General features: G+C 40.8%; 2 protein-coding genes across 4 annotated transcripts; both read right to left on the minus strand.

Moving 5' to 3' along the window:
• Window positions 1-2,952: 2,952 nt before the first annotated feature.
• On the minus strand, window positions 2,953-4,497 carry LOC108056975 (protein Rae1). The gene is made up of 2 exons (XM_017141034.3): window positions 3,988-4,497; window positions 2,953-3,689 (listed from the first exon to the last, which is right to left on the minus strand). Exons 1-2 carry the CDS (start codon window positions 4,381-4,383, stop codon window positions 3,084-3,086), a joined length of 1,002 nt encoding a protein of 333 aa, XP_016996523.2. The 5' UTR covers window positions 4,384-4,497; the 3' UTR covers window positions 2,953-3,083.
• Window positions 4,498-8,801: 4,304 nt separating this feature from the next.
• On the minus strand, window positions 8,802-14,071 carry ord (orientation disruptor). 3 transcript variants are annotated; one of them, XM_070213643.1, is made up of 7 exons: window positions 13,661-14,068; window positions 12,964-13,604; window positions 12,493-12,742; window positions 12,260-12,439; window positions 12,142-12,201; window positions 11,813-12,081; window positions 10,975-11,754 (listed from the first exon to the last, which is right to left on the minus strand). In XM_070213643.1, exons 1-6 carry the CDS (start codon window positions 13,709-13,711, stop codon window positions 11,833-11,835), a joined length of 1,431 nt encoding a protein of 476 aa, XP_070069744.1. In that variant the 5' UTR covers window positions 13,712-14,068; the 3' UTR covers window positions 10,975-11,754; window positions 11,813-11,832. The 3 variants fall into 3 exon arrangements, with proteins under 3 accessions (XP_070069743.1, XP_070069742.1, XP_070069744.1); XM_070213642.1 differs by lacking the exon at window positions 10,975-11,754 and adding an exon at window positions 8,802-9,057 and having other exon boundaries at window positions 11,813-12,201; window positions 13,661-14,071; XM_070213641.1 differs by having other exon boundaries at window positions 10,970-11,754; window positions 11,813-12,201; window positions 13,661-14,070.
• Window positions 14,072-14,230: the final 159 nt, after the last annotated feature.

The following is a 14,230-nucleotide window of genomic DNA, read 5'->3' on the forward strand; positions in this document are numbered from 1 at the left end:
CACGAGTAAATTGCCTTGGCACCGAGCGGATATATAGTTAAGTTGTGATAAGCCCCAAAGGTTTAGCAACCAAAATTGTTGCATACTTGCGGGCGTCTTTAAACGGAGTTTAAGAACTGGGCGCAAAATAAAGAACCTTAAGTCGTACGCTCTGGGAATAAAAGGAAACCATCTTATCCACTTTAGCGTCCGTCAAGGACAATTTTGACATGTTCAAATCCTTTTTGCCCAGTCCTCTCCCTCGCACAATGAATATTATTTCTTTATGCAAATTTCCTCGGGAGCCGCCACTTGTTGGGTGCCCCTGGAAAACCATTTCGGTCTCCTCTTTCGCCCATTTGCGTGATATTTTGTTGAGCAAGACAAATGATTTCCATTTAATTTATTTTCACTGCTCCGCTCGCTTTGCTTGGCTCGTGGCGGCAAAAGGATTTAGCTGAATAAATTATAGGTTGAAATTGTTACATCTTAGAGGGGCCAAAAGGGTGGTGGGGTATAGGGGGTATATACAGTAGTTGAAGACAAGTGCAAATAAAATAAGGGCGCAAGCCGCTGACAAATGTTGGCCAAAAGTGGAGGGTCTTTGTGCAGCCAGCGATACGCTAAGAAAAAATGGAATTTATCGCTGCTCTATGGATGCTCTTCAAATGCCCCAAAGATCTATTTACTACACTGGTAAAAATATAGTAGGTATTATATTAAAATTTTAAATTATATCCCTTACAAATATCTACATTTTCTTATTGATTATTTTGTGTAATATTTTTTGTACCCTTGCAATTAATTTTCTTTCTTCCTTCAGAGTCTGAAGTTCAGACCCTTTAAGCCAGCTGCATTAATTAGCCAGACGAGAGAACTTGCTGCGTATCAGGTATTTTGGGGGGCTTATGCAAACATGGCCAGCTGGTCAACTGGAATCTTCCCCTCCAGACGCGCACACGTGTGATGCCCGATCTTCCCATCCTCCGATTTCCATGTGGGGGCAACGCTCAGTGAAATTTCACACTTTGTCGCTTTGCATATGGGCACGTAAGTGGCAGTTGGCTGTTGCAAGTTGGCTGCGTGGTAAGAGAGGGTTAGAGGGGCAAGAGGGGGCCAGAAGGGCAAATGGAGCTAGCTGCAAGCGATTACAAACGCGCCGACTTGTAAATGGCGGCCAATGTGCGGAGCTGCTGTTGCTGCTGCGACTTTGGCTCTGGATTTCGCTTTTGGTTCTGCTTCGGCTTTTTTGGCCCTGTTTTCTGGCATCGCGTGCCGTTTTCGCGATAATGAAACCGAAAGGCTATGCGCACCAAGCCAACTTGAAGCTTAGAGCTCCCAAAACATTGCCAACTGGCAGAGACCAAAACGGGCAGTTCCGAAAATCGAAAACTCAGGCATTTTTATTCTCATTTAAATTAAGGGTTTAAGCCAACAAAAAATACAATTAAAAATCATCAAGATATTAAATTTATGAAGACTTAGAGTTCAGCTAAACTTATGAAGATTGTGATGAGTCCTGAGCCCTAAATAAAATAATAGCCCAAAAGCCAAGAACGAAAGTCGTGTTTCATTGGGTTCTTGTTTTTGTCAAGATCGTGTAATTATGATCCTAAAAAAATGATCAAAATGTAAAACAAAATAATGTCATAGGGTTATATTTTCTTACCCGTTTTTGATTATTTGTTGCTTATGTACTTAAAATTTAATAATTTATTAATTGGACATTATTAGATCAATAAAATAACCCCTAAACTTTAAACTCGGCTAGATTTTTACAAAACATTTATTTATTGAAATTGAAATCCAGGCCACCTCAGTGCAGAAATCGCCGTTCTGTTGCAATCGGCCCTCTCAACCGGGCGACTAATCAAGTGCGAATCCTTCGGCCAGCTGGAATGTTTCCGACTCCTTCTCCTTTGGCGAGCTGCCTTCCCGGGGAGGTGAAAAGGTGGAGAACAAGGAGAATCTGGATAGGAGCAGCTAGCGATGCGTGTAACTTTTTCAATTAATTTGGCTAAGCTTGAGAGAAGTTCTGAGTTGAGCTTGGCTGAGACATGGAGCCCCGATTCACTGCACTCCTCTGCCCACCGAACTCCGGCTGAAACTGTTTACGGCTGAGTTATTTCAAAAATGTTTTGCATATCAGATTGAGTCTCTGAATCTTGGCATGGTAGCCCCGGGGCGGCACTTAAACGCCTTCGTTTTAATTTAATAAGAGCTTGCCAGGCGAGCGGATGCTGATTCAACTGGTAACTGGTGACTGGTAGCAGCTAGCTGCTCTGCATCCCAAATGAAAGACTCCGCGAATATTCTGCACTCCTCCAATCCGACTTCAACTCCAAGTCGGACTTTGCTGCATGTCAAATTTGAATTTAGCTGCATTTTTACAACTGTTGCAAAGTCTCTTTTTCAGTTTTTCAGTTTTGCAGTATTCAGTTTTCCGCTTTCAGCTCTCTGCATTCGGAATCGGAATCTGCCGGTGGCGGCAGTGGAAATCGCATGTGAGCCAAGTCAGACAGTTGGCAATTTGCATAAATTTAGATTAGTGACATCTGACGTGAGTCTCTGATATGCAGAGCCAAGCTGGCTCCTCCAAGCGGCATTAAGTGGGGGGATTCGGGGATTGGAGGCGATTGCCACCTCCTAATTCTCCAGCCAGATAAGACCCGACCATGCTCCTTGCTACAGTGAAACTGCCACCGACAATGGAATATGATTTATGGAGTGCACTCGAGATGGGGCAAGGAATCAGGCCGAGAGGCTGCGTGAAATTCAACAGCTCAAGTGGAAAATTAATCGCATGCAAGCTCATTATGAGCATTAGTTGACTGTTTGTTAATTGTCGCCAAAGCGGAAGGCAGGATAACCGGCAGAAGGAGCAGTTTCGGGTCTTTGGAAGGCAGGAAACCAACTTGAGCTGCATGCGAAATTGCCAGCCATATTTCAATCAAACTTGAGCCGACACAGAGCTTAACTAATTGCAATCAGAAATGGCAAAGGCTCAAAAGAGCTGGAGATTTCACACCAATTTTTGTTAACTGAACTTAAAAAATATTTTTGAAAAATTGTTAATGATAACTGCTAAGTTTTTAGATGGTTATCTAAATCCCAAAGGGTCTTAGGAATATCTGGGGTTTCTTGTTAGGATCGCAGTGCTCGTACCCCTTACTCCAATCATAACCCAAGGCATAGGCAAATAGCTGACCATCGCCACTGATCGAGCACTTGGTGATCGGCTGATCATGAGCCTGGCTCTGCATTAACATGTTGGACATCTGGGAGTCCCAAAAACAAAACACTCCATCCGATCCCACGGTGGCCATCTGGTTGGTCACCCTATTGACCTTCACCTCATGCACCGCATGGGTGTCCAAGAAGCCATCTAGTGCCTCTTTGCGATGACACCTGATGACTCTTGAACTCTTCATTAAGCTTTGCTCGTACACAATGCCATCCGATTTGGCTAGAAACCAACTACTGGCTCCCAACTCTTTGCCCTGACAAATGGCCACAGATCGCACTTGGGAGCTCCTCTGACCAGGGCATATCATCTGTGTTTGGTCCAAGGGTCCGGTGTTCAGGTTTAAAACCATGACGGATTGATCGGCACAGGCCACCACAGCCATGGGATGGAGGACATCGGCGGCGAAGCTGCGATCCGGAAGATCCCTCTTGGCCAATTCGATGGGAGTGCGCGGATCCCAGAACTAATAATTTTTTAAAATATAAAAAAAATATTAATAAAAATAAATGTAATAAATAAATGTACTATTTAATTTTAAATAGGAATTATGTTAAGAATTAGATTGAGAATTAGTTAACAGCAGAAGCTAGGGGAATAAGCTGGCAGAGCAGCGGCAGAGAAAATGATTTTTCCACTGAATTAGATTCAAATGATTTATGTTAAGGGTCTTAAAGACCAAGTCTTTAGGACATTTGAAAATTATTTGTTATATAATAACTCTAAAATTTAAACGTTTAATGTATGACATCCAAGATACTTACCCTCATGGTCTTATCCCACGAGGTAGTGATCAGGTAAGAGCCCAGCCAATGGCAAGTTCGTGCTCCTTGCTCATGAGCACCCACCTTGGCCAGCTGATTGGATTCCAAATCCCACTGGATCACGGCGCCGTTGGTATCGGCCACATATATCTTACTGCCCGAATCGTTCCAAGCGGCATCCAAGGGAATGCCATCCAGAGACTTTTTGGCCTTGGGCACGACCTTGTCCGTCTGCACTTCCCAGACGCTCACCGACTTATCCCAACTGCCAGCGCACAGAGCGTTCCAGGAACTCGATCGCGGTACAAACTCCAGGGCAGAAATGGAATCGATGGGCGGATCGGGCAGCTCGTAATCCTTCTGCTGTTGTGGGCTTTTTTGGTTTGCTTCATACATAATTGGGGTGGTAATATTCAAGCGTTCTATAACTATGATTTTCGGACTTTTACAACTAATATAATCTAATTTTCTATGGCGTCAAAGTCGTGGATAACTTTAAATGTGGAGGATGAAATATATTTCAAAGCCAAAACAAAGTTTTAAAATACTTAAAAATATTAAAGATTTTTCTTCAGAGAGATTTTCAATAATTTAATTAAGTAAACAAGTGAGTTTTACAAAATTTAAAACGTATGCAAATGTAAAACCTTAAATGCTCGGTATTATCAGATTTGTATACAAGTTAAATCAAACGTAGTGATGGTTTCCCTGTTGTGTGGATTTTGTGGCAGCGACTAAAGCTTCTGATCGAAAAACGAAGGCGATGGCAACCGAAACAATTCCCCAGCCAATATGCGAACGGGAATTCCAATAAAATGAACAGCAAACCAAACAGTTTCCCGCCCCTTAACCCACTAAACCCCCTTTTTCGCCCATGGACGTGCAATCCCTGCGAACGTGCAAATATTTTAACTAAAATGGCGAGTGCGAGTTACTTTTATCTGCTTTGGCGCAAAAATACGAATCGGTATTTGTGAGTGGGTGGTGGCAGCAACCTTGGTACCCTAACCACCGCCCACTAAAATGCCATGCCCCCTACCCCCGCACACACACTCACACACACGCTGTTTTTCAGTCAACATAATTTAACTACTTTTATGGGCCAAGTAATACGCCGCTGTTCAGGGGTGGTGGGGGGCGGCAGAAGCGGAAAAGTCCACCCACCGACCCACTGAACTTTCGCCTCCTTCCCCACGTGTTTCAGGTTTAAATTTTAGCATTTTCTTTCATCTCACGCGTCCCGTGTGCAATATTCACAATGTATTTTACACACCATGTGTTTGCGAGTGTTTGAAGCCCCCTTCGCCCACCACCCACCTCTACAGCCCTACGCCCCTGGAAGCTCTTCGCCCGAGTTTATTGGCTTCGCAGCATACTTTGAAATTTACTGAGTTTCTCTTGTAATGCCTCGCTATATTGAAATTAATTACAAACAAAGGATGCTCCTTTGGGCCTGGAGGAAACAGCATGCTGTGCTATGTCTCATCCGAGATACCTAACCCCCTCCACCCTCCACCTCCCCACCCATGGACTTTTGCACCGTGATGAAACGAATGTTTCGCCAGCGGGCTCTAATTTCTGATGTTTGTCTCGCTTGAAATAAATTGCGGCAAATAGAAGGCCATTTTAAAATAGAAGAAAAATATATTTGAGAGGGCAAAAAGGTACATAAACAAACTATTTAAATTGAATTTTTTGCAATTTCACGCTTAACTTATTTAACTCATTTGGCTATAATTGTTATTTTGATAATTGGCAATTGTTGTTTTTTCCCAACTTTTTCAACAAATTAAGTTCAAATGAAAAAATTTAAAGCCGACCAGGTTCAAAAACAAAAAGCTGATAATTAAATTCCCAAATGTGCAACGTAATTCGGAGCAATCTTATTTACACTTAATAAATATTATATTATCCAGGTCGCAAGGGAAAAAATTACAAAATCTAGGGGGAATATTAATGGTAATTGAAAAAGCTAAAGCTTTTACAAAAAGTCGTTGTTATTAAGTGGTACATTTTTTAAATCTAAAAAATACATTACAAGAAATGGTATTGGATATTAACAAATTAATCTGCGTGCACATATATTAATTAATTCAAAATATTTATTAACTTTTGGGTTATTTACCTTTATGCATCCCAAAATCAACTATCAACCATCGATTAAAGCGGCAACTCAGACTAATTAAAAATGCTTTGGCCAAAACCCTGGCAAAGGGAATTTGTTCGATTGTGTAAACAATTTGGCAAGAAAAACAAGGCTGAAAACGAGGAATTTTCTCGTTTCGGCTGGGATAATTGCATAAGCAGCAGAGAAATGCATTTGTTTGCCCAACTTTGATGAAGTTCAACAAAAGTCGGCCGGCAACTGAGGAGGAAGTGTCTTGAACCCGCTCAAGGCCGCTGATAAAAGTCAACACAAAATGTTGAGAGTCAACAGAGAAAGTTGAATACATCCAACATGCGTATATATATGGTGTGTTTCAGAAGACTGGGAAAAACAATATTCGCATATTTGCACATTACAAATATATAAGAGAAACGCCTCACGACAAGACAATTAAAAGAGCTTCAAATTGAGAGGGATTTTCCAGGCCGAAGTTCCTTCGTTCTTTCGAGATTTTCAAGACACGCTGCGCACATTTAGCCAAATTTGATTTCGGCCAGACAGACTGAATGAAATGGCTTTATCCCAGAGATTTCTTTTTCAGCGCCCTTTGTTCGGCAGATGATGTCTAGCCTGATGCTAATGAAATTTGCGCCGTTTATGCCGCTGAAAATTGTCCTGCCACAGGAATTTAAAATATAATCCTGGCAGGGCTGACTTTTCTGAAGGCAAAACGAGCGATAGCTAAAACAAAACATTCGATTCAATTTCAGGTCGCAGCTGTGAAAAGAAGCATAAAATATAAGGAAAGTCAAAAAAATTTAACATGGGTAAGGGTATGCGCTTTAAAATTTAAGGGAAATTTAATAAAACTTTAGAAATTAATACTAAAAGTTTTATAATTTAAATGAGTATTTCATATATCATACCTATTTATAAGAAAATAGAGCCTTTCTCTTTTCTGAAATTGTATATAATGGACATCAGTAAATAAAATGGATCTTAAAAATCTTCAGATTGTAAGTAAAAGTATCGTCAAATCTTTGTAGACAACAATTTAAATATTACCTTAAATATTATCTCAAAATTTAACAATTACTAAGAGGTACATTTTCGCTCATTATTAATACCTAAATAATTAATAATTAATTAATAATAAAACAAGAGAGAACGCTATAGTCGGGTTGGTGTCCCGACTATCTAATACCCGTCACTCAGCTAAAGGGAGTGCGAACGCTGTGTCGGGTTGGTGTCCCGACTAATAATCATAACTCAGCTAAAGGGAGTGCGAGGGAGATAGATATATGTTGACAATTTATAAAGCGTATAACTTTTTAATGAATGGTCCGATTTGAAAAATGTCTTCTACATTTCGATAGGTATAAATATACACAACAAAATTGCATTTATACTTCTCGGAAATCTTTAAAGATGTGGGCGCAGGACCCATTTTAAAATCGTTAGTGGGCGATTGTGGGCGTTAGAGGGGGCGTGGCGCTCGGCTAAAATAAACTTGCGCTGCGTAGGAAGCCAAAGAATATGTGTGGGAAATCTCAACCGTCTAGCTTTTGTAGTTTCTGAGATCTCAGCGTTCATACAGACGGACAGACAGACAGACGGGCAGACGGACAGACGAACATGGCTAGATCGACTCGGCTAGTGACCCTGATCAAGAATATATATACTTTATGGGGTCGGAAACGCTTCCTTCTAGCTGTTACATACTTTTGCACGAATCTAGTATACCCTTTTACTCTACGAGTAACGGGTATAATTAATACCTAAATAAAATACATTTTAATTATTTTGTGAATTGTTGAACTTAAGTATAGTACAAGAAATATTTATATGATTTTAGGCAGGATAATTTTCATAAAATAATAACTTAGCATCCTTGGCTCACGCTGCCACCCCTGAGTCTGGCTTAATTCCAAGGCGTCAACTGCGGTGAAACGGAAGTGCGGTCGAAATTAAAAAGGAGTTTAGCCAAATTGCTATTGAAGCCCCGCGAAGCGACCGAGCAGCGTTGGTAGTAGGGAAAATCAAGCGGCATGAAGGCCGTGAAACCGAGCGTTTGCGTGGCTTTTGCTTCTGCGGTTTATTTGGGCAAAGTGCCAGTTCAGAGCAGACCAAACAGTTGCTACTCATTCGGTCGGCCAAAGGACCAAATTGCAATTGAGGGGGCGGGAATGAATGAGGAGCAACCTTCCATGGGGGAGGATGGTTGCAAGGATGCTATCTGCTCAGTCGCGCGACAGTTTAATTGGGTTAGCAACGTCAACGGCCTGTCCGCTGCTGGATCATTGGCGCTGACATGCCCTACCACATCCTCCCACCCATTCTGCTTTCACCACCCAACGCCCTACACCCACATAACACCCCCCATCGATTTTCCTGTGCCTCACTCGCTTTGGATTATTTCGTAATTAAACGCAAATGCAGAAACCAAACTCGCTTTTTCGCTGTTTTTCGCACACTTTATTATGGTTCTACCTGAGTTGTAGGGTATACTGAACTGAGATTATAAGTTTCTGATCAGCAACGGCATAATATTGGTAACAATTGGATTTGATCCGAAGAATTTTGAGGATAGCATCCTCCTTTTGTTGACTCTAATAAAGTGTTTATCCAATATCTTAATATTTGTTTATTTTCATAAAACAAATCAAAGGGTATGTTATAGGTCTAGTTTATACCACTCATTTTTTTTTGCGTATATCATCAAACGTTCCATTAAAGCCTCTTTTTCTGCACTGCATTTTGATATTCCTTTTTTCCACCATCATCGATTGTTGCTCTTGTGGCTGTCTATTTTTGTGGCTCTACTCGCTGGTAGAGGAATTAAATGGTTGATTGACCTTTTCCGCTCACCTCGCTGCTTTGATCAGTTAAATGTTAATGAACTTGTGGGTAGTATCTCTACCAAAAGTGAGAATTTTCGTTAGAGGCTTAAATTGCGTTGAAAACTGTAGGCGAAATAAATTTCTAGGTAAAAAAGAACTTAGAACAAATATACAAATATTTACATTCTTTGGATAAAATTCAAATAAATTTTCTGCCTACCAAAAATAAATATAAATAATTTTTATTTTTAATAAACTTTTCCAGGCTAATTTTCTCTTGCAATTTGTCTTTGTTATAATTTCGCTGACCATCGATTTTCAATTTAAAGCCCACTTTGTACACACGAATTGTTTAAGCTCTTGTTTGCTGGCCAAATTTTCCAAAACATTTCATTCGCTGGCGGAGACCTTAACCCATCGCCAAGCTGCTTATGTTGTTTGCATTTTGTTAAACAAAAAATTAAATAACAGCTCCCGCAAACACCGCCGCGCACACTCTTTGGCGCCCCCGGAGGGACGGTAAGTGCTATTATTTGTTATTTGGTAAATGTGCAACAAATGCCCCACCCATGTGGCATGGACCGGGGACCAACAGACCCGCAGAACCGCGATGGCAGAAGCAGCAGGAAAAACAGCAACAAATTGCAATATCTGCCAGGACACGGGAACGAGGACATGGGGACCTGCATCCAGGCGTGGCATCATAATTAATTCAAATTTGAATTTCCTTTTGGCGCAATGCACGCGCCATTTTACATAGACAGCGGGGGCGTGCAAAAAAGGGGGTTCGCTGGAGCTTGTGGGTGGCACTGCCACGCCCACATGTGTGGCATGTTACGGCATCGGGGCCCCAGCATAATAAACTGTTTAAATATTTAGTCGAAACGAGTTTTTAATACTCGTTGGCGCTTTTAGCAGCTGCCAGCGGTCAGTGGGTAAGGGTTGGGTCAAAAGTCGCCCGAAAAGCTGAGAAGGAATAGGTAGAATCAGCAAGCAAAAAACGGGCAGCTTCCGCCATGTGGCTGCTTTTAAAACCCAAGACCCGTATAATTACAGATTGCCCAGCAACGAAAAAAAATCCCATAAGAAACCCAAGAAGGCGCAGAAGTATGCTCATTAATTTATAATTAGAACAAAAATGGTTGGTGCCCTTTTTCTGGTTTTACAGAAAAACCTTTTACAACAGTAGTATAGAAAATGAAATTCTTTTAAATTGCATATCTAAAAAAATTACACATATATCGAAATAAAATAAATGTAATATTTTTTAAAACTATCTCCTTCGTCTAAAACCTCTTCGTTCATAATTCCCATTAATTTTAATACACTTGGCGCAGACTGAATTAAATTCAAAGTGAGCAAACCGTCTGTTAATGGCTTTCATTGCCATTAAATTTGCATTTCAGTTCTCCTAATATCCGTATTCTCGGATGCCTGCCCATAAAAACCATCAAATAATATTCAGTAGAAACTAATTTGCTGTTCATGAACAAGAAGACCCAGTCGGTGGAGTTTTGTGTGCACTTTCCGATTGCCGAAGCAGAAAAACCCAAAACTAAAACGAACCCAAGGCAGCCACAAAATTGGAAAACGCAAGAAAATGCACACTGGAAAATGCAGCATTTGTTGTCTTGCGCAATTAATGAACAGTCTGTATGTGCTTTTGTGGATCGAGGAGAGCTTACTTATAGAGGGGGTATACTACTTGTGTTGCCTGTCATTTGGCTGAGTGCCGGCATGCGATCTCCTCGCGCCCGTGGACGAGGTGCGAAATGTGGCACGCATCACAGCCAAAAACCTGTCTAATGCATTTTTCGTTTCATTATTTATGACCTGCGTAGACGAACGGCGGCCTCGGCAACATGACCCTCGGGCCACCATTTCGCTAATAAATTTAAAATGGCATTTGCATATAACAAAAACAGCCCACGGCTAGATCATAAGTAATTTCTCTATCAACAGGTAAGATAAAGTATCAAAATGGTGAGGAGATTTTATTGCTTTATATAAAATAAACATGATTTTAAATTCACAATAATTTTACCGTCAATAAACATTAACATTAAAATCGATTAAAATTTAAAATTAAATACATATTCATTGAAAGGCTTTAAAAGTTGAGAGCAATAAATACTCGATAATAAGTCTCATTAAACGATATTTTTGTCAACATTGATTAATTCTTTAGTCAATAAATTTGTAGAAAATATACAATACGATTAATAGGCTCAAAAATACAAATATAATTAATATTTAAAATGATCACTCTACTTAACTAGAAAGCTTCGCCTCTTCCACTAATTTAAATTTTTAGCAATGCTAATGAAAAACTTTGAACAAATTTTCGTGTCTGCGAAAGGATGATTTTCTCCCATCAGCGCCGAAAAGAATTGCCCCAACAACCGCCAATCATTCAAGTCCGTCAGCCAGTCAGTCAGTCAGCATTCCATTAGGATGCATCTCCGGGCTCTCAGCCGAGCAACTGGGTCACCGGGTGAATTTTAGCTAAAAATGGTCTTGGTTAGCGCAAAATGCATTTCGCCGGCAAATGACGCGTGCCTCTTGTCTGACAGCCATTGTAGTTGCTGTTTTTGTGCGGCGCATTGGAGCTGTTGGTGGTGCAAGGACCCTCGGCTGATCCACCACTGGCACTCAAACTGACAGCCGGCAAAACCCTAATTGAAATGGAGCTGAAGAATGAGTTTTCAGCCGGAGTGTTCAGTTGGCCCGTGAGCTGTGGCGTAATTAGAAAATGAGCATGGAAATATTTGCGTGTGAAAGCCGCAGACGGCAGATAAATGAATTTTGGTCGAGGCGAAGCTGAAATTGCACGCAAGTCAGTTGATATATGCCATGTTCGTGGAATAGAGTGACTTACCTAATAGATTCTTTGGCAAACTACATGGCCTTCTCATACTCGACGACCGACTCCTTGAGAATTTTGAGTGATTCATTGTAGTGGACTATATCATCTTCTACTTCCCACCGAAACGCACCCGAATTGCTCTGTTTCGTCTGATAACACTTGATCAACTGGCGACCTTCATTCAAGAGTGTAAAGACACTGGGATATTCAATAATGACAATTGTGCCCAAAAATATGGCCGTCTCAACGATGCGCTGTAGATAGGGATGGCAGACCCCATCCTGAAAGTAATGAATATTAATTAAAATACACAGTTGCCTCAAATAAGTGAGAGAACTTACAAGATTTGAGTCGACCATATAATTGGCCGTCACATATTGCATGGATACAAAATCCGAAAGCTGTTTAAATAGATAAAGAAATTACTAAGATATAAAACTCTAGTTTTATTATACAAACCATTTCCAAATGGCTAATAACTATAACCGACTGTTGGGTAATGGTGGCCAGGGCCAATTGAAAAGCCACCATTAGCAAGTCCTTGATATTGTGATCTGTATAGGCCCAGTAAATATTCCTAGTATCGCCGGCAGCTCGAATTGAGGTTCTCACTTTGGTCAAATCCAAGTCGTCGAAGTTCTGAAAGAGATAACTTAATTTGAAGAATTAAGGGCTCAATAATATATTCTTACCATAGGACGCAGCTGATCCTTATTATTTAGACAGGGAACCAAAAACCAAACGGTGTACTCGTTACTGGTGATGTACTCGAATATCTGACGCACTTGGTTCAAAATCTCCAATATAAACTTCCCCTCCGCCAGACGCACTGCTTCATTGACATGGAGGCATGTTTTGAACAATTGGCAAACGACATCCTGTGGTTCCATCGCCTGGCGATCGAAGAGTCTAACAAAGGTCTCGAAGGGACCGTCGTGTTCTCTGAAAAAATAAAAAAAACAAACTTTTAAAATTGCACTTAACTTAAGTTCTTGTAGCTATTTTCCGCTCAAAATAGATAAACAATTTTTGAATCTTAACTAATAGTATAAATACAATTAAATCATCATTTAATTTGTAAAAAAATCGGGTGTTTACCCATTTTTAAAATACAATATAAAATTTTAAAGAACAAGTACATGTTAACATAACATAAGACCTACTTGATGTTGCAATAGGCATCCCCATCGCCCTCGCTTTGAATGACCTTAAGCCAATTTCCGGAGCATTCCTTGTACAGACGACTCAAATAATTGCTCGAGTGCTCAGGGGGCACGAAGAACATGTCGTGGAACTCCGAAATGGTGGCGGTTTCGCTCCTGCCACCATTAATCCGATACGAAACCGAGTCCAAGGTGGAGAAGGTATCGAACTTGCGCTTTACGGTCACCTTGATCACATTGGACTGGATGATCCTCAAGGACGCCTCCTTATCCTTGCGCTCCTTTCGCTTTCTTTGTCGCTCCATTGCCTGTCTTGAGGTGCAGGGCGTCTCATCCAGATCGCTTTCCGGCTCCTCAACGATCTCCGTGGTATTATCTCCATTTTGCAGGGGATGCATTTCAAAGTTCATCGACACGCTTCCCTTTCCCTTGCCAATTTTGAGTTGGGGAATCTTGGTTAGACTTTCGGCATTCGGATAGGTTAGGGAGCAGATCAGTAGAATGGCCTGCGCCACGGGAGTTACAGCCGGCAGATCCTCCGGGAGATTCTTGATCAAATCATAGATGATTATGTGCACATTGTCGGTGGTGGAGAAATTTAGATGCACTTGATCGCAGCCCAAACAATCGTTGATGCTCAGCTAAAAGGAGGTAAATCCTTGATTTTCCGAACTATTTTAGTATCGCCAGAACTCACCGAAACAATATGTAGTTTGTGGTTTATACACAATGCTGTTTCTCTTGGCATTTTGAAATTATTTTGCTATTCGATCCTAACTTTCTCTTGAAAACTTTTTCCAGCGTCCTCCAGTGTTGGCCAGTGCCTAAATATGCTGCGATCGCACTTGGCGAACTATCGATACTTACACCAGCAACTATCGATACTTGGTCTTATCGACTCTGTAAATAAGTATTCGAAAATGCTCCCGAGAATTCAAAACGTTAATTTTAAAAACAAATGCGAAAGAACTTTACACAATCTTGTATATTTAATTAACCAACTAAAATGATCAATGGTAATATAGACCATTAATTAAAATGTTCTTGTATGGGGCAATTTATTTTGATTTGGTTGATTTCAACTCTGACTTTATTTCCAACTGTTACTAGAGTTGAAACCTTTTCTTCCATTTAAAATTCATGACCATCCAGGTGATCACTGGCCACTAATTTGTTGGGATTTCAAATGGCTTGGGGACCTCTAAAGCGGCTCCACCTCCACACATTTTTAGTCTATTTTTTCCCCAGCCTAACGTAAATTTATGAA

Source organism: Drosophila takahashii, chromosome 2R (genome assembly GCF_030179915.1).
Source record: "Drosophila takahashii strain IR98-3 E-12201 chromosome 2R, DtakHiC1v2, whole genome shotgun sequence".
Taxonomy (NCBI): domain Eukaryota; kingdom Metazoa; phylum Arthropoda; class Insecta; order Diptera; family Drosophilidae; genus Drosophila; species Drosophila takahashii.